Source organism: Populus alba, chromosome 13 (genome assembly GCF_005239225.2).
Source record: "Populus alba chromosome 13, ASM523922v2, whole genome shotgun sequence".
NCBI classification, from domain to species: Eukaryota; Viridiplantae; Streptophyta; class Magnoliopsida; order Malpighiales; family Salicaceae; genus Populus; species Populus alba.
The window spans coordinates 8511131-8534351 of record NC_133296.1 but is presented as its reverse complement, the minus strand read 5'-3'; the positions used below and the strand labels follow the sequence as shown (position 1 = coordinate 8534351).

The window sequence follows — 23221 nt, the reverse complement described above, 5'->3', positions numbered from 1 at the left end:
AGAGATATATATACAATGATGATGATCATGATGATGTCATCTTCCCTCGTTTTTTTTCTTCGTAAAACAGCGGCCTTATGGTGATTGGATGATGGTCTCAACCATTGACAAATGCAAGTAGAGGGGCATACTTTTCTTAAAAATAATAATAATAAAAAAAAAACAATTTACACATGTCTATCTACACAATTCCCCACTTACCAACCAAATAATTTCCTATAAAATTAGCCATTGTTTAACTAGTCAACAACATATGGCAAGGTCAGCACAAGCAATCAGGCTAAAAATACTCAAAGAAATCATGAAATGTTACCCCCTCTTCCATACTCTTAAGAGAAATGTTAAAAAGGCTGTTAGCATTGGACAAATTGCTCGCTCACCATAAAATCCCCTTCAACCTCCCTACTTTTTTTGGTATAAACCTAACCATAAATGTAAATATTATGTTGATGTTGTTGAACATAGCATTGATAATCGTTATACATTCAAAAATAAGATGTTTTAACTTATCAAGGTAAGTTGAATAATATTTAATGGGAGTCGGAATGCCCCAAATACAAATTCAAATCCCTTGCCAAATTGTATTGCCATAAAAATAATAATAAAAAGATGTGTAAGTATGATTTCCATTAACTCTAGGTATGATATGAAAGAGTTGCCCTATAGATAATAATAAGGCCCTAAAAATAACAATGAGCAGTTTGTTTGACAAGCTATCCCAAGAAAATTATCTCAAAACATCCTTTAAAAAACTTGTTATTGAGAATTTTGATGTGTGTATTTTGTTGTCAGTCAAGGCACAATATCAATAATTGTTATGAATTTTATCATAAAATTAATACAATGATGATCTTAGCTTTTTATGAATTGATAACAGTAAGGTTAAGAATGAGGTAGGAATGTTATCCTCTCAATAAATAAATATTGATAAAGTAGAGGTATGTAGGTGCTAGCCAACAGAAAATAGACATTTAAGAATGATTTTGTGTATACCAACCTACACAACCACTAGTAACTATCGTGTTTTGCCTTAGAATTATGGATACATCACTCATAATGAAAAGTCATACCTTATCATGCATACTAAGGTTGGAGGTTTGATAAGAAGCAAAAAGTGTTTTATTCTATAAGAGCTGAAAAAGTAGTAGAAAAACTTGCGAAGGATAATAAAATTAATGAGCCAATAAGTAATGAGGAATCCACTAAGTTTCCCATATTAATGAAACATAATGACTATAATGTGGTTGACTAGCTAAAGAAAATCCTAGCTTGGATATCCCTATTCTCTCTCATTTTGAATTCAGAACTACATCGAAAAGCACTTCACAAGGTTTTAAATTAGGCATATGTCTCTTGGGATATCACATTTAATGTCATGAAGCATCTAGTAGGAATAGTCTAGGACACTAACTACCTGTTTTTCTCTTAATTTGAACTAGGTTTAGAAGGCATTAGGCACAACAAATCATTGCATGTCAAGTTTAATACAAAGATTACATCACAACCAAGATGTTGATAGATAATGGCTCAGCTTTTAATATGCTTTCAAGGCATGTTTTGGATTAATTACATGTTGATATGTCATATATGTATTCAAGCAATGGCATATGATGGTTCACCAATACAAGTGATTGGTGACATTGACATAGACTTGGTAATTAAGACAAAACATTTTCAGATCACTTTACGAGTGATTGATGTTCAGCCTTCCTATAGGTTATTATTAGAAGGGCCTTAAATCTATGTTGTTAGAATTATGGCATTATCTTTGTATTAAAAGCTTAAATATATGGTAAATGGAAGGCTAGTGACCATGAAAACAGAAGATGTTATATATGATGAAAAATATATCAATTCCTTGCATAAAAGTTGGGGAAAGTCAAGATGGAGACCTTCATATCTCTCAGGTTGTGAATATGGATTTGTGCTTGAGAATACAATGCTTAGAAAAATAAAAATTTCAAAAATTGCAAAAATAGTCACTATGTACTTGATGAAGTATAGGTTTCTATGAGATATGATCTAAACCCAAGATTACTAGAGAAAATTAACTACATGAAGTTGAAACAAGCTAGTTAGTTATTGCTTTTGATTTTTAAGCCAAGTAGAAAGGATTACTTAAGGGTAACAAAAAGAGGAACTTGAGATAAGGATGGATTAAATTGAGAGACGTAATCCTAATGATAAAGAAATCATCATACCACTTATTTGGAGTACCTTTTCTATTCTATCTTGTGTAATACATCCTAATTATGAAATGAAGAACCTAAATGAGGTGTGTGTTGGTCACTCCATCCATTACTCGGTGTAGAAGTCTGAAAATTATGTCATCTATATGGAATTAAGGTTGAATAGTTTTTAGATTGTGATCTTGTCCGAATTAACCATTAACATCATGAAGAGCTTGATAATTATAAGGTAGAAAAGTCTATGACATTTTAAATTTTGAAGATTGGAAATAGATAAAACTAATGGTGAGCAATAACAAAAGAAAACAGGCTATATGATTTTTAAAGAGAATGAACTTTAATGTTTCAATGTGCAGAAAGATTGTGAGGTTTTATAAAGTTTTTTATTTTTAGATCTCACATGGATTATAGATTTTGGATTTTGGTTAATGGGAGAGAAAAGAAAATTGTTTCTTAAATTGGGTTTTTAATGAAAAGGATTTTTCTTATCTTTTTATGTGAATTTAAATATTAGCCTATATGTAAAGTATAGTTTTTTTAAAAAAAAATAAAGGGACAAATATTACCGTATTTAAACCTCGAGAGAATTAAGGTATTTTTTTCAACAAATAATTATTTAAAATTAAATAATATTTTTAATTAATGAAACAAATAAATCAAACTTAGTTGAAGGGGAAGTAGTTACAAAACAAATGAATATGAAATTGAAGTAACAAAAAAAAAAAAAAACTCCAAAATAAACACAAGCATGTAAACTTGATTTAAAAAAGTAATTTTTTATTAAAAAAATTAAGAAATTATGTTTACTTGATTTGAAAAAAATGAAATTCATAATCATCTTTTTACTAAAAGTTATATGTAGCAATGGATTTTAAGTAATTTTCTATGACTTTATGTTTTTTTGTTTATTTTTTTTCTAAACCATAAACGTGGCAAGATCTACACTCTTTATTGATGTGGACTAACGAATCTGGTCAATAATCTTATCTGACACTAATGAAAATGAAGGGTTAAGTGCATGTGTTTGGTAATAAGATTTAACTTGTTTTTCATTAAAATTTTAATATATTTTTTTTATTTTAAAATAAATTTTTGTAATGTTTTGTAATTTTTTTAAAATAACTATTATTTTAATATATTTTCAAATAAAAAATATTTTAAAAAAACAATGTCTACTACACTTCTAAATAACTATAAAACTGCTAATAAAATAATTGTTATGAAGAAAAATCAGATAAGGGGATTAATATGACAAAATAAAAGAAAACAAAACAAACGTCCCAAGAAATACACGGAAAACCTGTTGATAAATTTGAAAGCTATATGAATTAATACAAAATCCTGTATGAAGTTTCTATAAGAAATAAGGTACTTTCCTATGAAAGGAATAAAAAAATCAAATTGCTTTTCTGTGGGTATTGGGGCCAAAAATTTATTGCAAAGTAAAAGGAAACAGTTTCCACTTCTTTGAAGCGAAGTAGATCTTTTAAGATTGAAAGCTTCCCAGGAGCTGATGATATACTGACAATGATGAAGATGGTGCATTTAGATTATCCATGATGGACGAGCTAGCACCACAAAGGTTATCATCCTTTGGCTCTTGTTTAGGCCTGGTCGACTGTTGTCCCTGGAGGAAAGTCTGAACTTGACCAACTGGTTTCCCATCACAACTAAAATCAACTCTAGCCAGAGAAAGATTTGCAGCTGTTTGAAGACATGGTGACAATGATCTTGGGAAATCTGGAACAAGCGAGGCAACAGATCCAGAGTGACCGGCGGCAAGCTGGTGGTTGCTGAACCCGAAAGAATCACAAGGCATGGCGTTTTGGATGGGAGGAAACCTCATCGGGTAAACAAAGGAAGACCCAAGATTCATTTCATTACTGAAATTTCCAGGGAAATTGGATCTCAAATAGTCATTGTTAAATACTGGTTTTCTATCAAAACTGGGTGCAAACTCTTGAATCTGTGCTTCAGGGTTTGGCGCATTGGTGTTTCTGGCCACTGCAAGGGCAAGCTGTGCATTGCCAGTAGTCTGAGAAAAATTGCTGCCAGTTGAGTTTCCGTGACTGCTGTTTCTGGCTGCAGGCACTTCATGATTGTGTTTCCCTTCGTAAGTTATAATTACATATTTCAGATCGTGGGAGGCTCTCTCCACATGCTTCCTAACTGAACATCCAGCACTTGTGCATTTATAGTAGCTCCTGTGAAGTAAATGAGAAACAAGAATTTTGAATGCCTAATCCTTGCCCATGTTTACGAAAAATAACAAGATGCTACGAACCGCACACATCATTCAGCATGAAGGAAACATACGCAATCTAGAAAACAAAGTGACTGAAAAACAGATAACCAGGATTCTAAGTGAGATGTGCCAAATATTTTAATCTTATGAAGTGATCACAGATGGGTTGGGTTGGTTTGGGTGAAAATAGGTTGGATTATTCTCAGCTCCAACGAGCTTTGGGATTTTTCTTAATTTTTGTGGCACTCTGCTTTGAGGTTGTATCTTGATTACGGCACTGCATGTAAGATGTTATATTCTTAGTTGATTTGATAATCTCAACTAATATATTAATTATTCTTTAATAATCTCTTAATTAATTGTATTCAAACTTCTAAATAGACTTAATAATCCAAACTGTCAAAAAATGATGTGCACAGCAAAAGAAATAAAACAAATCATGATTGCAAGATATTAGTGTAGAGGAAAACTGCAAGCATATCTACATGCATCTGTTCTTAATATATGATTGCAACAAGCATACCTGCTCTTATGTTTCTGTTACGCATAAATATAGATCATATATACTAACTTGAAATTTTTCAAGATCCATTCAGATACCTTCCCAAGCTCTCCTTTCTTTGTGTTCCTTTTTTTTTTTTTTTCCACTTATTCTTTCATATATTTTTACATGAATCCTTCAAAAGCTTGATATAAGGGCAGGGGTTCATGCTTTTCACCATTCAGGCATGTCCTCGATTTCTCTTTTTTCTTTCCTCTTTTTTACATTACAGTAGCTTAATGTTAAATAGGGTTTGGATTGTGTTTTCAAAACAAAATAAAATTTAATCAATAATGCCTTTTCAATTAATTAAACAGTTATGCACGCCCATTCCAGCAATTCTACCCTTATCAATACCAACCTCAATCATTGAGCCATTTGACATGCTAGTTATTTTCCAATCTGTGTACGGTTCTATAGAACTATAAATAATTATGCAGAAGCATACAGATAGATTGAAGAGAGTTAACTTTCCTCACTAATCAATTGACTAATGGTAGACCAACCCCACATCCTTGGTTCATCAGCATCCATAGAATACAGGAGTGCTAGCCACTATAATGAGGATACCATGTTAATTTAGAACAAATGTCATCACACACATAAATGGTGTAAAATGCAATACCTAGGGTTTGGATTCCCCTTGACAACTTTTTGCCCATACTTCCTCCAGCGGTAGCCATCATCTAGTATGTCCACTTCACTCTCAATTTGAACAACAACTCTAGGCTCACGGATAGCCCTGGATGCCATATTTGTTTCAACCAAGCAGCTCTCTATCTTCCTGAAAAGGGAAAAAAACTGTAAACTATCCATCATGTTTTCTGGACTGGAAGCAACGAATGCTAAACAGAGAGTACCTTCTTTTTGACTCAGACTCATCATCAGCATCAGCACCAAACGAGCTTCCCTGGGTAACCCCATCATCATCATGACTTGCAAGTGTCGAGGAAAGTTCCGGAGTTTTTGTTGATTCATATGTCTCTAAAGATTTTATTTGAGTGGTTGATGAGAGCTCAGTCACAGCAGAGGTTGAGGACGTCCTTTGCGGGCCATCAGTCCTCCAATCAGACTGAACTTTAATATCCTTGAACCCTGACTTTGTGTTTTTCTGAACTGATTCGCCTTCATCCATCTCTGGCATTTCATCTAATGAAGAAGCTGGTCCAGGTGGTGCTCCACAGCTTGGCTGAGGTTTAGGGTGATTATGTGTACCTTTGTAAATGATTTCTGTTATTTGTCCCTCATGGGCACACTCTATTTTTTTCTTTACCAGACAATTTGCATGGTTACACTTATAATAGCTTCTTGGATATTCACTACCTTTAACCTGTTTCTGCCCATACTTTCTCCAATTGTATCCATCTTCTGAAGACCTTCCAATTGTTGTTGCAGGTAATGTTCGTATATTGTCTTCCATAAGGCGACATGACACAACATTTTCTCCATGGATAGTTTCTCTTTGTACATAAATGGGATTACTAGCTAAGTCAGAAGAGCAAATTTGCATGTCACTAATGTTGGCATTTCCAATCACGCTATCTAAGACATTGACATCAGTATGTGAATCACTTGTGCATTTATCTGGAGTAACTTGCTTTGAAAATTCCACTGGAAGCTGAAAATCCATTGATGGGTCCATCAAGAGAGTAGCTTCGAAGTCAAAATCATTACCCTGTGCAAGAAGAAAATATAAAACTGACAAGTCTGAATCTGATTATGTGAATAACCCGCAAATTGAAAATACCAATACACGGCTCATCCCAACCAAACTCCACAAACATGGAACTATAGCTGTCTCGACACATGTTGTAAAGACTGGTTGCATAGAAAACAAAAACAAAAGAGGTCGATAATTATAAACATACAAATGAATGGAGCAAGGGAGGGATACATGTGATTTGCTGATATTAAATTGATACTATAACAAACAGTGGGAGCAACAATATGAAAGTACAAGTACCTGATTTTCTGAGATTGGAAGAGAATTCCCAAGAGGCTTGAATCTGAACCTGAAGGGGAGACCACCTGCATTATTCCCCCTCTCCCCATCACCACAGCGCAACAAACTTTCACTTTCATATTCGAGAGGGGATAATGGAAAAGTTCCAGTGGTCGGAAACGGCTGTGATTAATGTATGATAAGCATCAAACCACAATTAATTTTCAATAAAAGTAAAAAAAAAAAAAAAAAAAACAAATACCAGAACATGAGAATTGGATAGCATAATGGGCGAATCAAGCAAGGCAGTGGGGCTGATGCCAGAAGGAATGGTTATAAAGGGAGAGCGAAGCGGAGATGTCAAGGGGCTGGTGGTTCGAAAGCGTGCTGTATTGATCCTCTCCGCTTTCATTTTGAACCCGCACTTCGCTGCTCTTCTCTCTGCAATACTAATCCCTCTGTTATTATCACCACCGTTGCTGCCTTTGGTTTCAAGATTGGGAACCCACAGTAGGGTTTTGTACTCCGCTGCTGGGTTGTTGTCCATGATGATGATGAAGATGAATTGGAGAGTGGAGAGTGGAGAGTGGAGGAAGCGCAAGAGTTACACGTTCATTACCCTTCCAATGTTTTCTTGGGCTTTGTTTGTTAGCGCTGAAGCTTTTAATCTCTCTCGTCTTGTACACAATAATGATACTAATAATGTTTTTATGTTTGTCTTTTAGATATTCGAACAAAAGAGGCAGACACTCTATGTATTACTATTAAGATGGAGTTTGGTTATATTCCATTGAAATAGAGAAAACATAGAAAAAGAGATAAAAATAGAATTATATTTAATAATAATAATATATAAAATAAAATAATTATTTTTGTTTGGTTATAATAGAAAAAACTTAATAACAAAATAATAAATATTATTGTTAAATTTTATATATTTTAAAAAATAATGAGATATTATTTTTTATTTTATTTTATATAGAATATTGAAATTAATAATATTGTGATAGCACTAATTATAAAAATTAGACTGGTCTAGCAGGTTAACAAGAAACTCGAGACCTGGCTTATTTAGAGCCTATATCATTTTGAGTTTTTTAAAAAAATAATTAATTCGACCTGATCTAATAAAAAACTTAAGTCGACTTGTAACTTGATTAATCCAAGATAAAACATGGGTTAAAATCTCGTTGACCTTATTTTGAAATGTTTTTTTGGTCAAAATGAGGTTGTGTTTTCAAAAAAAAAAAAATTGGATTAACTTGGTTTGACCCTCCTAGCTCATGATTCAAGCCTTGCCTTGAGTCAACTTCCAAGTAGAGTCTTAAAACTTTGATAATAATTATTTTTATTTATATATTAACTCAGGTCAACCTGAGATCTAGGCCTCACATCGGATAAATTCTCAAGTTAAGTTTTAAAATTATAATAATAACTTTTTATCTTTATATGTCTTAATTGGATAATTTTGAAATTTGAAGTTTTTTACAATTATATTTTAGAAATGAAAAATAATAAATATTGACTCTGAAGACATGTCTTCTCTATATCTCTTGTTTTGAAAATACAAAATTTTACTTCAAAATTATTTTAAATATTTATTTATTTTTATGTCTTTAATTTTGTCTTTTCAAATAAATATATTTGTATTTTTATTATCTCTATTATTCTATTTTTAAATAGTAATCAAATATTATCTATGATTCTCCAAATTACATTCAAACATTACCCTTTTGGGTTTTGTTTTTTCATAATCAAAAATATATTAAATAAAGGTTAGGCATTTATTTGCGATTCACTCTGAATGAATAATTAAATTGGATTTTTTTAACATTAGTAATTATTATCAATTAATATGTTGATTTAAATCAATTCAAGTTAACTCGGATCAACCTAAGACCTAGATCTTGTATCGGATCAATCCTCAAGTTGAATTTTAAAATTATAATAATAACTTTTTATCTTTTCATGTTTTAATTAAATAATTTTAGAATTAAAAGCTTTTTACAATTATATTTTAGAAATGAAAAATAATAAATATTGATTTTGAAAACATGTTCTCTCTATACCTCCTGTTTTGAAAATACAAAAATATACTCCAAAATTATTATAGATATATACTTATTTTTATGTTTTTTCAACCAAATATACTTATTTTTTTTATTATCTCTATTATTCTGTCTTCAAATAGTAACCAAATATTATTTAAAGTGCTCATTCTCCTTCTTTTCCATTGTATCCAAACATTAACTTCTTGGGTTTTTTTTTCTTTTGTTCATAATCAAAATACATTATAATAAACGTCAAGCATTTATTTGCGATACACTCGTGAATGAATAATTAAATTAAATTTTTTTTAATATTAGTAATTATTATCGATTGAAAATAATGGAAAAAAGGAACAATGCCTTCATGTTTATAAAGATAATTTTTAAAAAAATCCAGGACTATCATATTTTTATAATAAGATTAATCAAATGCAGATATTTACATCTCTTTAAAAACTAGTATTGTATTGAAATTCAGACCTCACATTGAACGAGTATTTGATTTACCATGCAAACCAACCCCTTGGATCATAAATGGAAATAATTTAAACTTAGTAAATTTAAACATTAAGGAAAAAATATATATTGTCAAATACAAATCGGCTGCTTTATGTGGCAGGTACAAAGAAATTTGCATTTGATTTTACGCCAACTCATATCTATTCTAAATATACTATTTGTAAATTATCTTTTTGGAATATTTTTAATGACTTTTGACTATAAACAGCTATAATAAAATCCCAGCTTTTTACTATTATATCCTTAATATATTACTAATATTATAGCATAAATCAATAGTAATATGTAAGTGTCACCCCATATCTAATTTAAACAATTATCAGTTTGTATATTTGGTCCTTTTATGTTCTTAAAGAAACGTGATGTTTGATGTTTCAAATTTCATCATTAATTTTGAATTCAGTAATCTGGATTAGGTAAGAGAAATAAAATAAAAGGGATTTAAGTTTTTTTTTTATTTTTATCACGCACTAAATCATGGGCGTTCAATTTAAATTTCAATAATTGAGATACAATGAGTATAATGGTCGTGTTCTTTTAAAAACATGAGAGGGTCCAATTTCATTTGTATATTTTTTATTATCCCTTGCTACCTTTCTCTTGATCTTTCATTAGAAGAAAGTGCTATTGTCTTCCCCATTGGAACTTCAAAAATTAAAAAGAAATATAAAAATAGAGTCACTGTTTATATATATTGGTTTCTAAGATTTGAGAAAAAATATACATCGGTTCCAAAAATTTGAGTAAAGTCAAGATTTTATTATACTTAAGTGAAGATAAAAATCATATTTACAATATTTTTTTTTTATAAAAGGTTACCAAAGTATATGTTTTCTCATAAATTTGTCCTTATACATGCATTTAACTGTCCAAGTTATTTTATGAACTTATTTGCAAGTTATTTATTGTTGGTGGGTGTTCATTGAGTTAACGTTGAACCTTGAATCAAGAGTCTCGCAACTCAAAGATTTTTTTAAAATATTTTATAAAGTTTTGCCCCTTTTTTATTGTTATTTAATTTTTTTATAGAAAGAAATAAAACAATTAAAAAGAATACTATGTTCATCCTAACTTAGTCCCTACTCGGAGGAGATTCATGGACTTACTATCGACCTTATTTTTATTTTATCAAAACTTGGTCCTAAGCTTACACTAGTCCCTAAAACTAGAAGGCAAGTTGTTCTAACAATTGAAATCTAAGTTTTCAAACTATGACACTATAAAAATGTGTCGACTCATTATTAAACTCGTTTTAATAGGTCTCAATCAAGTAAAAACTTACTAGGGAAAATAAAAGGTATAAAGGAGGGACATGAAAGGAATTAACTAAATTGTTGATAATAGATACTTGCTCTATCTTTACTTCTTTCCTTTTTATAATTCTCCAATCAATAGGAATTGTCTGAGGATATTTTTAGATCATTGATGAGACTTTGATTTCTTTGCTTATGTAGTGGCTCCATTATTATCACATTACAAGGCTACTGGATCAACAATGTTATGAACCATAACTATTTTAGTGGTGAACTTCTTGATCCATACATACTTTTTTATTCCCTCAAACATAGAAGTGTATTTAACTTTAGTTATAAAATCTATTTTGGTATTTATTTGAAACTCTTCCAACTTAGAAAGAAATGATTTATAGTAAAATATTACCGATTAGATTTTATATTTTTAATATCATATTGAAAACTAGCATCCAAATAACTATGAATTACTAGTTCATCCCCTCTATAGACCAAAAAAAAAAATTATTAATTCTTCTTAAGTTTTTAAGAATACTTTTAACTGTCTTCCAGTGACTCTCACCAGAATTAAATTGGTATCTACCCGTTATGCTCAAAGTAAAAGATACATTTGGTCTTATACATAGCATCACATATATTATGGATCTTTTATCCATAGTATATAGAATCATTTTCTTCTTATCTCTCTCAATATCATAATTATAAAACCCGGACCGGCCCGGCGGGTCAACCCGGGATCTGGTCGACACTGTGGCTGGACCGGTTCGGGTTTGTTGAAAGACTGGTTGTTGCAACAACCCGGCAAAACCCGATCGACCTGGCTGGTCGACCCATAACCTGAGAGACCTGGGTGAACCCAGATAAAACCCGATGATTTTTTTTTTCCTTTTTCAAATGTTGTTTCTGTGTAGACTTGGGAAGAAGAAGAAGAAGAAGGGGCTCTTTAGTTTTGGCCAAAAGGCTAGGGGATGACTGAGAGAAAGATGAGGGAAGTTGTGGCCAGACATATCTACAGTCTTAGAAACGCCATTAATACTTCTCCCCATCTTACCACAAACCTTAGAATCTCATGTACAAGAGCTAATCTTGTGCCAGTAGCTATCACTAGCTACTCGGTCCTTCAACCACCCTGAACAGTCCTGTAGATAATAGCTAGAATACGCATGATTCAAGACTGGGCTGCCCAACCCTTTATCGGTGACAACAAAGGCAAAGATGATGAACCCTAAAAGTGCGGTGATGATGAAGAATATAACAAATAGGTAAAACCTATATGAAGAAAGTGTTTCGGTAACAAGTGCCAGTGAAACTGGCTAAAGAAATGACCATGATTGAGATCCTAATTACTATCAATGGCCACTGTAAGAATTTCAAACAATCTGTGTTGTTGGCTTTACTGCTTAGCCATATACCACCTCCTGGGATGGGTATTGAGTACCCCTATCAAGTGATTGGTAGTTCTCATGGATGATCTTTCTCTATTTCTCTCTTCTTATTTGCAACAAGCACGTCATATCTCTCTCTGCTTTGTCTCTCTTCCTTTCTTTACTGTTACTTTTTGGAATGGCCAGTTATAAGTGAAAGAGAACATTGATAGCAACAAAGGTAAAAGTATAACATGTGCAGATGTGATATTTTGTTTTATTTGAAGGGATTGCTCATAAATATCCTGCATTAATATGGGTTGACCCATAAAACTTAGGACCCGGTCTCTTAACCGGGTCAACTCTCAGGTTGGGTTTTATAACTATGCTCAATATGAGAGATGTATCATATATGAAATAGGTAAATATCCTTCCATGCTAAACACTTTTAGCATTTTGTCTATGTTCGTGGATTTGGACAATACAAACAATATTTTAGATCTATCCTTATAGATCTTTTTTCCAAGTTTTCAACTAGTTTCTCTCATATTCTTCATTAAGAAATTCTTGGACAACCATATATTTTCTAACTAGAGTAAAGAAACATCATTTCCTATTAATAATATGTCTTTTACATATAATATTAGGGAAACAACTCCATTTCAACTAACATTTTTATAAATGTAAGCCTCATTTGTGTTTCTGATAAAATCAAACTATTTAATTATCTTATCAAAATGAACTCCTTAAAGCTTGCTTGAGTCCATAAATGAGTTTTGATAGCTTACATTTTTTATTGACAAATTTCTTAGATTCAAAACTTTCAAGTTGTATCATATACACATCTTCTTAAAGATTCCTATTAAGGAATATAATTTTGACATTCATTTTGCAAATCTCATAATTATTGTATGTAGCTATAGTAAGTAAAATCTTTATGGATTTTAACATAGTTACCGGCAAGAAGGTTTCATTAAAGTCAATTTATTTATCTTTAGTTTTAACCTTTGGAAACTAATATAACTTCGTACATTTGTACATTGCCTTTCATGCTAGTCTTTCTCTTAAAGACCAGTTAATATCCAATGGATTTTATCCTTTAAGATAGATCAACAAAAATCCATTCCTAGTTAGTGTACATGGAATCCATTTTAGATTTCATAGCCTTAACCTATTTCTTAGATTCAATATCAAAAAATGGTTCAATATAATTGGCAAATTCATGAAGTATAAGAAATTTGTCATTTTTAACTTTCATGAATTTCCATATCTCATTGGTGTGCATGACATTTCCTACCATATCTACAAAGTTCTTATGTTTATTAAGCTTTAGGTTATAAATCCGATATTATAGCCTTAGGTTTAGGTTCAATTTGAATGTTAGTTTGTGATTCTTAGACTTCTTCAAGTTCTATTTTCTTCTTATTGCTCCTTTAAAGAACAATTTTTTTTTCCTAGAAAGGTAGCATGTTTTGAGACAAGTATTTTTAATTAACGGGATGGTATAAATAATATCTAATAGTTTTTTTTGGATATTCCACAAACTTATATTTATTGACTCAGCTCATAGCTTTTCAGATATAATACACTTTACGTAAGCGTCACATATCAAATCTTTTAAGCATTATAAGATTAGTCTCTTACCATTCCATATCTCATATAGAGTCTTATTAACAGATTGTGATGGAACCCTTTTCAAAAAGTAAGTAGTATTTTATAGGGTGTGGCCCTAGAAAGAAGAGAAAGGGTTGTATGGCTCATCATGGACTACACCATATCCAATAGGGTGTAATTTCTCCTTTCAAAAGGTGTTCAATATGAGAGAATTCTATTTTAGATAATCTTGAAAATCCTGGTTGAAGTATTCACCACCTCGATCCGATCGAAGTATCTTAATACTCTTTTCAATTTGTATTTCAACTTCATTTTTGAATTCTTTGAACCTTTCATATAATTCAAACTTTCATCAAATACACATGACTATATCAAATATGGTCATCAATGATAAAACATGTATATTCATTTATGGCGTGAATTGTTATTGATCCATATACATATGTACATATTAGACCTAATAATTCATTAGATCATTCACTCTTTTAATAAATGGTGTTTTGGTTATCTTATATAATAAAACAGATTTACAAGTTTCATGCGATTCATAATCAAGAGAATTAAATATCCTTTTTTATGTAACTTGGTGATCCTTATTTTATTAATATGACATAGTTTATAATGCCATAAATAATATGGATATTAATTATCTGATTTGTTCTTCTTGAACTTTATATTGAACTTAAACATTTCAAGGTCAGGATTTGTATAAGTACCAGATCTATAAAAATCATTATTATAGAAGGGACACCATTTGCTCTTAATAACAATTTTAAATCCATTAAAAAATGGATATGAAGTTTCTAGAAAGTACTAGAACAAAATAATAATTATCAAGTTATAATATCAACTCACTTGGTAAAGTTAAAACAACAACTCTTGATTCATTACCAACTCGTAGGTCCACTTTACATTTATTCAATCAAAAACTCACATGAAGTAGAAGCTTCAATAAGCTTTTTAGCCTTCATAATTGTAAGATAATCTTTGTAGTTCCTCATATAATGGCTTTACTTGCCACAATTATTATAATTTTGCTTGTCATTCTTGATGGCCCAAATAGGCTTTTATGCTTAGATTGCAAGACCAATTCAACACTTGACTAATGGTCTATGAAAAATCTTAATTGGTCTAATTTTTTTAAAATAGTCATTCATCCTCAATACATGTTCATCAAGGAACATCATCCTTAGAGATCTCTTACCTCTCAATTCTTAGTTGCATCAAACAACTTTTTGAAATATATAATTATTAAAATAGTTGATAATTTTCCAAACATAATAAAATTTATTTGATACATTTTTTTCTTAATTTTTTTTTGAAATTTTAATAAGAAAATTAATCATATTAAAGTTCTTATTAACATTCTAAACTATTTTAGGATCTATTAAATAAAACTTTTCTGGCTTAAAAACTCTCTTTATTTTAGAAAAATTATTTTTTCTAAACATTATTTAACTAAACATTTTAATTAAATCCCAACCCAATTAGGGATATTACAAAACACAAAAAAAATTGAACTAAACATTTTTAATTCAATCCTAATCCTATTAGGAAAATTAATTCTACAATTAATATAATTTGTGTTTCAAATTTAAAATATAAAATCAATGTTTTATATAAGGAGGGGCAAGATTGTAATTCTATCCCAAAAGCCAAAATATAATAAGAAATAAAAGGCATAGGTAAATACATAAATTACACCCCTAAATCTTTTTTGTAATGAATTATTGAATTATAAGTGGCAGGGGTATAATAGTAATAATACTCTAAAAAAACCGACCCTGAGGTAGAATCGTAATTATGCTTCTCTTCATCTTTAATTCTCTATTGTCAGCAGTTGGCTCTCTGCCCGCCACCAGCAGCGTGAGGAACAAGAACCCTTTGCACTATGCAGCCTCCAGCGTGCGGCTTCTGCCTCGCACTGGAAGGCCAGCGACGCCAGCAACGGCAACTGAAGAGTCAACAACATGAGCTCCCTTATAATTATAAATTATATTAACATTAAAAAAAACATTTAATAATTATACGTGACAAGACATTATATATGTTTATCTATTTATAATTATTGAATTATTTTATTTAACTGACGCATTGAATTTTCGTTTCAAAATTAACTTCTGATATGATCCACCAGAAGTGTGGATAAGATGATCAGTAATTTTCTAAAGAGAATTATGGTCTTTTCACGGAAACAAAAAGGGAAAGAAGTCATGTATGACTCATACCAACACACGTCGATGTTTTGCCCTTCCTTGCCTCCACGTTTCAGTTTCTTTGCATGCAGAGCAGGGGTGGCTCAAAAGCCTGCGATACTCTCTGATTGATATTCCTCCTCCTCCTCCTTCACCACCACTGTACGAGAGCTATTAGCTATGAAAAAAGAAGAAAACTGCAACCTAATACCCAAAGCCGATTGGTTCACACAAATAATCGAGTTCTATTCAGATACAATCTACAACTGTATCATGGCTCTCTTATCACCTTTCATAGCAATTTTCTCCATAGCGTCAGACTCCTACCACCGTGCCGAGGAGGCTGTAGACGCCGTGGAATCAGTGTTTCTCAAGGCTCCCTCTAAAGTCATCCACGGTACCACCACGCTGTTGAGAAAGATAGGTTTTGGGATTGTTGGTGCTGTATACGTGTGCATGGTTATGATAGTGGTGATGTTACTGGCTGCAATGTTGGGCGTTGGATTAGTTCAACTGTGGATAGAGGAGCCGGTGTTTATGCAAGAGAGTTTATTCTTTGATTACACCGATGCGAACCCTAAGGCGGTGTTTACTTTTGGTGGGTTTGTCGACGATGGGAGCATCAAGAAAGGGCTCATGGGAGTTCCACTTGGGCACACATTCCATGTTTCTTTGGCTCTCCTGATGCCTGAATCCGATCACAATATGCAAATTGGGATGTTTCAGGTATGCCATTCTAATAAAACACTTGCCTAATTAAATAAAGGTAACAAAATCTAGCTAGAACATCTTAACATTAAAGGGAGGTTACAATAATAGGAGTGAGTATGATAGATTTAATGTCACGACTTTTAATGGATATCCTGGCTTATTGATTGTAATAAATTGATGGAATATACGAGGTCTTGCTTGGGTTTTCTTTTATCTTGGCCTGAGAAATGGATTACTTCTTCTTTTTTATTATTAAGGAGGCAATAGGTTGCTTGCTGGGAAGTTGCCAAGAAATTGGCCATAGCTGAAAAATCATGAGATACAAGAATTCTTTTTTATATATATAAATGGTTGTTTAGACTTAACAAAAGCGTGAGTCCAAGCTACATAAGAAATAACCAGTTGTAAATCCACAATCCAAGACTAAATATGAAGGTTAGAGTTGAATATATACTCTTCCAATTCATTGCTGAGTCAAGGTGTGAAATTTCTAATTATTCTGAGGTTACAATTTCAATACAGTCTGTCGTTCCAGAAATTTCATTTGCTAAATTCCACCAATATGTAGCCGCAAATACAATTTCATTATGCTTTGATCCAAGGCATTCTTGATTTTGTTTTGTTTTGTTTTGTTTTTTAACATGATATATATGTGTCTCCTCTCAGTAACTCGATGCATGAACTTGCAGCTCTTTCTCACCTATATATAACGTCTTGCTCAATTTCTCATTCGTTGCCCTCCTTCAGTTGACTGCAGAAGTTTTATCAGCTGATGGAAACGTGATGGCAAAATCTAGCCAGCCATGCATGTTGCGGTTCAGAAGCCTGCCACTTCGGTTTCTACGAACATTTCTCCTGGGTGCACCCTTGCTATTAGGAATTTCTGAAGAAACTCAGAGGATATCCATTAAAATGTTACAGCTCAAGGAAAGGCATCCACGAAGCAAAGTGATCAGAGTGACTTTAATACCGAGGGCTGGAACAGTATGCCTCCCACAGTTATATGAAGCTGAGATCCTCCTGATTTCTAAGCTGCCATGGACAAAAGAAGTGGTGCGCAATTGGAAATGGACATTTTATGTCTGGGCATCCATATATATTTACATCACGATGCTCATAATCATTCTAAGTTGCTGCAGACCACTTCTTTTCCCAATTACAGTAGTAGATCCCAGTCACTGCCCCGATAGTGATGAGACAGAGTATACTGGAGAATCAAAAGAGGCGCGAGCTGAAGGAAGGGATGAAAAGGGAATTTCAGAGGTCCTGAGAAGATGGCAGCAAAGGAGGAGGAAGAGAAAGGCGATCATCTTGCATGGAGAGATGGTGGACAGTACGGAATGCTCATCGGCAAGCATTACCAGGGAAGACACAAGTATGGCCGTTGATGAACAGGACATTGTAGATTCAGAATCAGTTTGTTAAGTGAATTGCATTTCCTGGTGTACGTGTGGACAACCTTCTTCCAGCTTAAATTGCATTTTACAGTATTATTAACTCGGTAGGCGGTGTGGTGAATTCATTTTAGCATTTGCTCAATTGTTTTTTTTTTAAAATTAAAAATAGATATAAGAAAAAAATCAAATTAAAGAGAGAAAAAGAAAAACAGAGCTAGTTTATCCTTTTAAAAAATAAAATAAATAGAAATAGGGTCCAGACACGTGGGCTGAGAAGGCCCGCGTGTCTAGGTTGTTTTTCTTTTAATATACAGGCAAGTTGGGTCATCATGCCTACACGCATCACTCGGGCTCCTTTTTTGTTTTTTTTTTTATTATATTTTTTTTTTATTTTTCTATTTTATATTTCAGTTAAAAATAGTAATAAAAAATCATTAAATCTAATTGAGTTAATAATTTGGGTAGTAGGCTATTATTTGTTGTTATTTTTTTAGTTTAATGCTTTTCATTTAATTTTAAAAAAAAATATCATTCCATCATTTTTATTATCAATGATCTATTTTTAATTCAACTCAAACCTAAAAAAAATGTAATTTTATTATTTTTTCTGAATTATCTATTGTTTTTATCTCAACTTCAAACACCTACCATGGGGGTTTTTTTTTTATTTCTTATAAAAAATCATATAAGAAATTATAATACATTTTATTATTGTATAATTAAATGAAAAATAATTTATAAAATAAAAAAATTTATTAAATTCATTGACATATATGTGTTTCATCACAAGTTTGCTTTGTTAATTTGATCTCACTTAATTTTTTTTTAAGAGATTAAATGTTGTTTTTTATCGATTTATTCATTAATATTGAATTAGTTGGACATTTTCTTTTCGCGCTTAAGAAATGTTTTACTCTGAGTCGAGCGTAACGAGGCTCAATGGGCTGGTGTTTGCTATACCCTGTGGGCTTTTTAACACTAGATGACCTTAGGGTTATTTATGCAAAAGAAAGGTGGTATCTTGATATGATATCATCGCCTCGGTTGCAAGAAACAAACAAGAGAAGCGTCTTACCCACCTAAATGTGGGTTGGTTTACTTATCTGGATTTCATTTTTCTTCACGCTCCAAAGCTCTAAAGAACGATTTTGCTGGAAATGAGAAGCTCTCAAATGTATGGGTTCACAACAAATTCCAATCAAAGTCCGAGTTCAATTGAGAAGGCCAGCAAGAGCAACATTGTTTAGATGTTGAAGCCTTTTCAGTTTCATTTTGTGGTTGCCATTGTTGCAATGAATGATTGACGACATTGCTTTGCTCATTTTCTGGGACTCGTACATGACAGCACTCCGATGTCACATGCTCCGGGATGGTGGAAGTTCTTACAAGCTGGGAGTACCTCTCCCCAAGTAGGCAAAAAACAAAACACGAGGCCAGCATTGGACTCGTGGCAGCATATGGAAGTCGCCTGTCAAGCACTAACAATGTCTGCATCTATGAGCAGTGAAACGCACTCGGAAAAAGTCTTTTTCATATATGTGAGATTCAATGTACCGGTTGGAAATCAGAGGCCTCGTAATGGATGGAGTTTTGAAAAATAAAAGGCTAGCCCCGCCGGGAATGTGGAATAGGTAGCGTTTGTCACTGAGAACACTTCTTGAACACGTCCGATCAGTATACTTTCTTTTCCTGGGTGACAAATCTTCCCGGAGAGTTTGTTCGTGCAGCAGTTATGATCCGGAAGTCAGATTCAGGGAAAGTGTCCGGGTCTAGCTAAGGCATTATGCATGAAACAGCGATGAAGAGTCAATAATAAATGACAAGCAAGAAAGAATTAATCCATGACAGTCCAACCTCGTGATCATTCTCTCAAGTCTCAATTTTTGCTAGAAAAATCCTATCAATAACATAATGTTGTCCTCAAGGTGAAAAGGGGGAACTGTGTGAAGAAACAGCCAGAACTTCAAATGTTGCAGAGTTCAATACCGAATAACCAAAACATGACACATTCAATTCCAGGAAGAAACAGCAAGAAAACAACGGTCCTAAAACGATCAACTAGCTAGGGAGCAGAGTAATAAACCATTGGTCACCAAATCAACACTCAACGCAATCTTGCTTGTTTTCCCTAGAATCGCTTTTGGGGGTCATCAAACCTCCTTTCCCCGCTTTCTGATACGCAAAATGCGAATTAACGATGCGAAGAGAGTTTATTTTCTCAGCAGGAAAATGATATTTGAACCCAACATAAATAGAAACTCAGAGAAAAGAAAGACAAGAGCAGAGACAAATATGAAATAACGTAGCACGAGTTTCATTATAGATAAAATCCCAAAGAGGTTGAAGTATTCTGCAACCCCATTAACTATTTTTCTTACACAATACCTGACAGCAAGAAACAGCTCACCGTTCTAATCTAGAAATCACGAACAGACCAGGAAATTTTCACCCTCACATTCATATTACAGGGTTGTCTAGAAGTAAATGTGAGCACCAAAGACAAGTTTACAACTAAAGCAACATTAGAAAAAGTACATGCCAGTAATAGCGTTTCTGAAGAACAATCTTCAAAGGAAAAGGTGGCTCAGACAGATAACTCTGCTCGAGAAATCAAGATCCCGTCAGTATCTGCATAAAGCCATTCTCCATCACTGATTCTGGTGCCACCTATGGTGATAGGAACATGTTTCTCTCCGATACCCTTCTTGTTGGCTTTCATCGGATGGGAGCCCAGGGCTCTCACTCCAATATCACAACCATTAATCTCGTCAGCATCACGTATGCAGCCATTAACCACTATACCAGCCCATCCATTATTCTGAGCTTGTACCACAGGATTACCTCCAAGTATTGCACAGCGCAAACTGCCACCACCATCTACAACAAGAACTCTACCACTGCCTTTCTCCTCAAGAAACTCACGAATTAAAACATTGTCCTCAAATGCCTTAAGAGTCACTACTGGACCGGAGAAGACCTGGCGCCGACCATAAATCTGAAAGATTGGCTGGAGTGCTCGAAGCTCACCACTGACAATTAGCTGTGGATTTGTGTCACAAACTTCAGCAGTTGTAACCAACGCCATTTAATGCAAGTGCCTTCATGATACAAAGCATGCCATGCGTTAGACCAATAACAGAGAAGTCAAAAAAGGTTATCATATGAGCTTTGCAGTTCTATTAGTCAGGGTAAGAGACCCAACACATGAAACACTATCAAAAGTCTGCGTTCAGAACTCCTAAAATGAGAAATCAAAAGTTGAAACAATTTAGGAATTTCTATTTCAACCTTGAGCACACTTGGCAGATAAGAAAACCCACAATCAAATAGATAATAATGGAAAAGTTTCAATACTGAAACAAGTCTTTAGTTCACCTGTAACAATTCACGAATCCCTGATAATAAAATAAATAAAAAAGCACTCTTAACAGCACAAAAATCAATAAAAACTGCAAAATTCCAACATGTTTGTTTGTTTGTGTGAACAAGATTTGAGAGTTAAATATAAATTTAGCAACATCATAGCAACCCTTACCTGCCTGCTATTGGGCCCCTTGAAGATGATTCAAGAATATGCACTCAGTCGGTCACTGCAATGGCAACCGCGAGAGAATCCAACATATGAGAGGGAGAGAAAGAGAGAATCTCTGTTAACCGTAAAGCGCGTCGCCTGTACCTTTCTTTTTCTTGTTGCAGTTGAGAATGGAGGTCGTCAGTGGGTTGTGGATGGATTACCAGCCATCGGATATGATTTGTTTAAAATCTAAATGATACCCACGCGCTTTCGCAAGTGTCTAATTAAATGCCATTGCCGCCGTATATTCGACTTCTTTACTTTGGGACACAATTGATATCTTTTTTTTAATACCAAATCAAAGTATAGTATCTGTTTTTTTTTTCACTCCCTGTAGAATTACGTTTAATTTTCTATCAAGCATAATACCCCTGCATCATGGCTGCATGCTTTACATCATCTACGCTGTTGATGCAGCAGCATGTCAGCAGATCCATGTCGTTATGTTTTTTATGATCTTTCTTAGGGTGAGAAAATTACCGAAAAACTAAGAAAATAATAATAAAATCGATTAAAAACACCTTTATACTTCTAAAACCGGTTTGGTTTGAACCCCTAATTCCTCCAAATAAACCAAGTCTGAAATATCTCTGTTTTTTTCTTCTGAAACCCTAATTCTTTAACTTCTCACCTCTTGCAGCCACCCAAAACGAGGTCATCTCTCTCTTCTCTCTCGCAACCCCCCTCTTAAAGTTTGCCCTCTTCTCTCATGCAAGTCGCAACTTCCCTCTTATGTCAAGCAAGTAACAACCCCCCCTCATATTAAAGCATTATGTTAGATATGGCGGGTTTAATTTTATATATATGCTACGGGTGGAATTTTTTTAGAGTTGTATTTTTCAATGATTTTTCTACAAATGGTTGGAATATTTTCATTTAAAAAAATGATGATTTTGTGTTTCTCTGTGTTTGCTTTCTTACTCTTTCTAGTTTTTCTATAATAAAAAATGAATAAAGATGTTTTGATCTTCTATAATATGGGTAGATTTATTATATGCATGTATGTTTCTTTTGAAATTGAATACGAATGTGTGATTTGAGGGTGCCTTCACAGTAGCCTTTTGACTCACTTTTCCCTTATTTTTGAGGTGATGATATTTAAAAAAATAATAATAATAAAAAATAAAAATAATATAATATGTTTTTTTTATTAGTGTATATGCTTTAAAGTCAGTCTACACAAGATATTAATTTTGTTCATTTAAAAACACATTTATTATTGATAAAGATTTTATTATTTTTAACATTCATTTACATTTAATTAATGAATCTAATATTTGATTTATAAATTTAGAGTAAATATAAAGTTCTTGAGACAAAAATATTTTGCAAAAAAAATTATAAAGTGATTATAATTATGATATATCTAATATATAAAGATATTATTTCTATATGTTCTTGGCAAATTTTCTATTAAAATTAAATATTAATTAGAATCATTGAAACCGATAAATATTATATTTTTTCTATCATAAAAAAAACAATTGTTTTTATAAACTAAGTACTAGGGATACCAGAAATTAATATATAGGTTCTTGTTAGATAACATGTACTGAATTGACTTATATAAAGATTTTATATAAAAAAAATTATTTATACCTACTAAAAGACTCATATAATAATTATTTAAGT

The 23221-nt window shown here is 32.6% G+C and overlaps 3 protein-coding genes across 4 annotated transcripts; 1 reads left to right on the top strand and 2 right to left on the bottom strand.

The window, feature by feature from the left end:
* Positions 1 to 3475: 3475 nt before the first annotated feature.
* LOC118040615 (WRKY transcription factor SUSIBA2) lies at positions 3476 to 7611 on the bottom strand. The gene is made up of 5 exons (XM_035047588.2): positions 7180 to 7611; positions 6939 to 7100; positions 5836 to 6650; positions 5601 to 5759; positions 3476 to 4393 (listed from the first exon to the last, which is right to left on the bottom strand). Exons 1-5 carry the CDS (start codon positions 7462 to 7464, stop codon positions 3676 to 3678), a joined length of 2139 nt encoding a protein of 712 aa, XP_034903479.1. The 5' UTR covers positions 7465 to 7611; the 3' UTR covers positions 3476 to 3675.
* Positions 7612 to 16050: 8439 nt separating this feature from the next.
* On the top strand, positions 16051 to 18043 carry LOC118040609 (seipin-1). The gene is made up of 2 exons (XM_035047581.2): positions 16051 to 16633; positions 17366 to 18043. Exons 1-2 carry the CDS (start codon positions 16088 to 16090, stop codon positions 18041 to 18043), a joined length of 1224 nt encoding a protein of 407 aa, XP_034903472.2. The 5' UTR covers positions 16051 to 16087.
* A 2265-nt stretch (positions 18044 to 20308) lies between these two features.
* On the bottom strand, positions 20309 to 21823 carry LOC118040614 (putative 4-hydroxy-4-methyl-2-oxoglutarate aldolase 2). Of its 2 annotated transcripts, none has more exons than XM_035047587.2 (2): positions 21555 to 21823; positions 20309 to 21113 (listed from the first exon to the last, which is right to left on the bottom strand). In XM_035047587.2, the coding sequence occupies exon 2, from the start codon at positions 21098 to 21100 to the stop codon at positions 20600 to 20602; it is 501 nt and encodes a 166-aa protein (XP_034903478.1). In that variant the 5' UTR covers positions 21101 to 21113; positions 21555 to 21823; the 3' UTR covers positions 20309 to 20599. The 2 variants fall into 2 exon arrangements, with proteins under 2 accessions (XP_034903478.1, XP_034903477.1); XM_035047586.2 differs by having other exon boundaries at positions 21551 to 21814.
* Positions 21824 to 23221: the final 1398 nt, after the last annotated feature.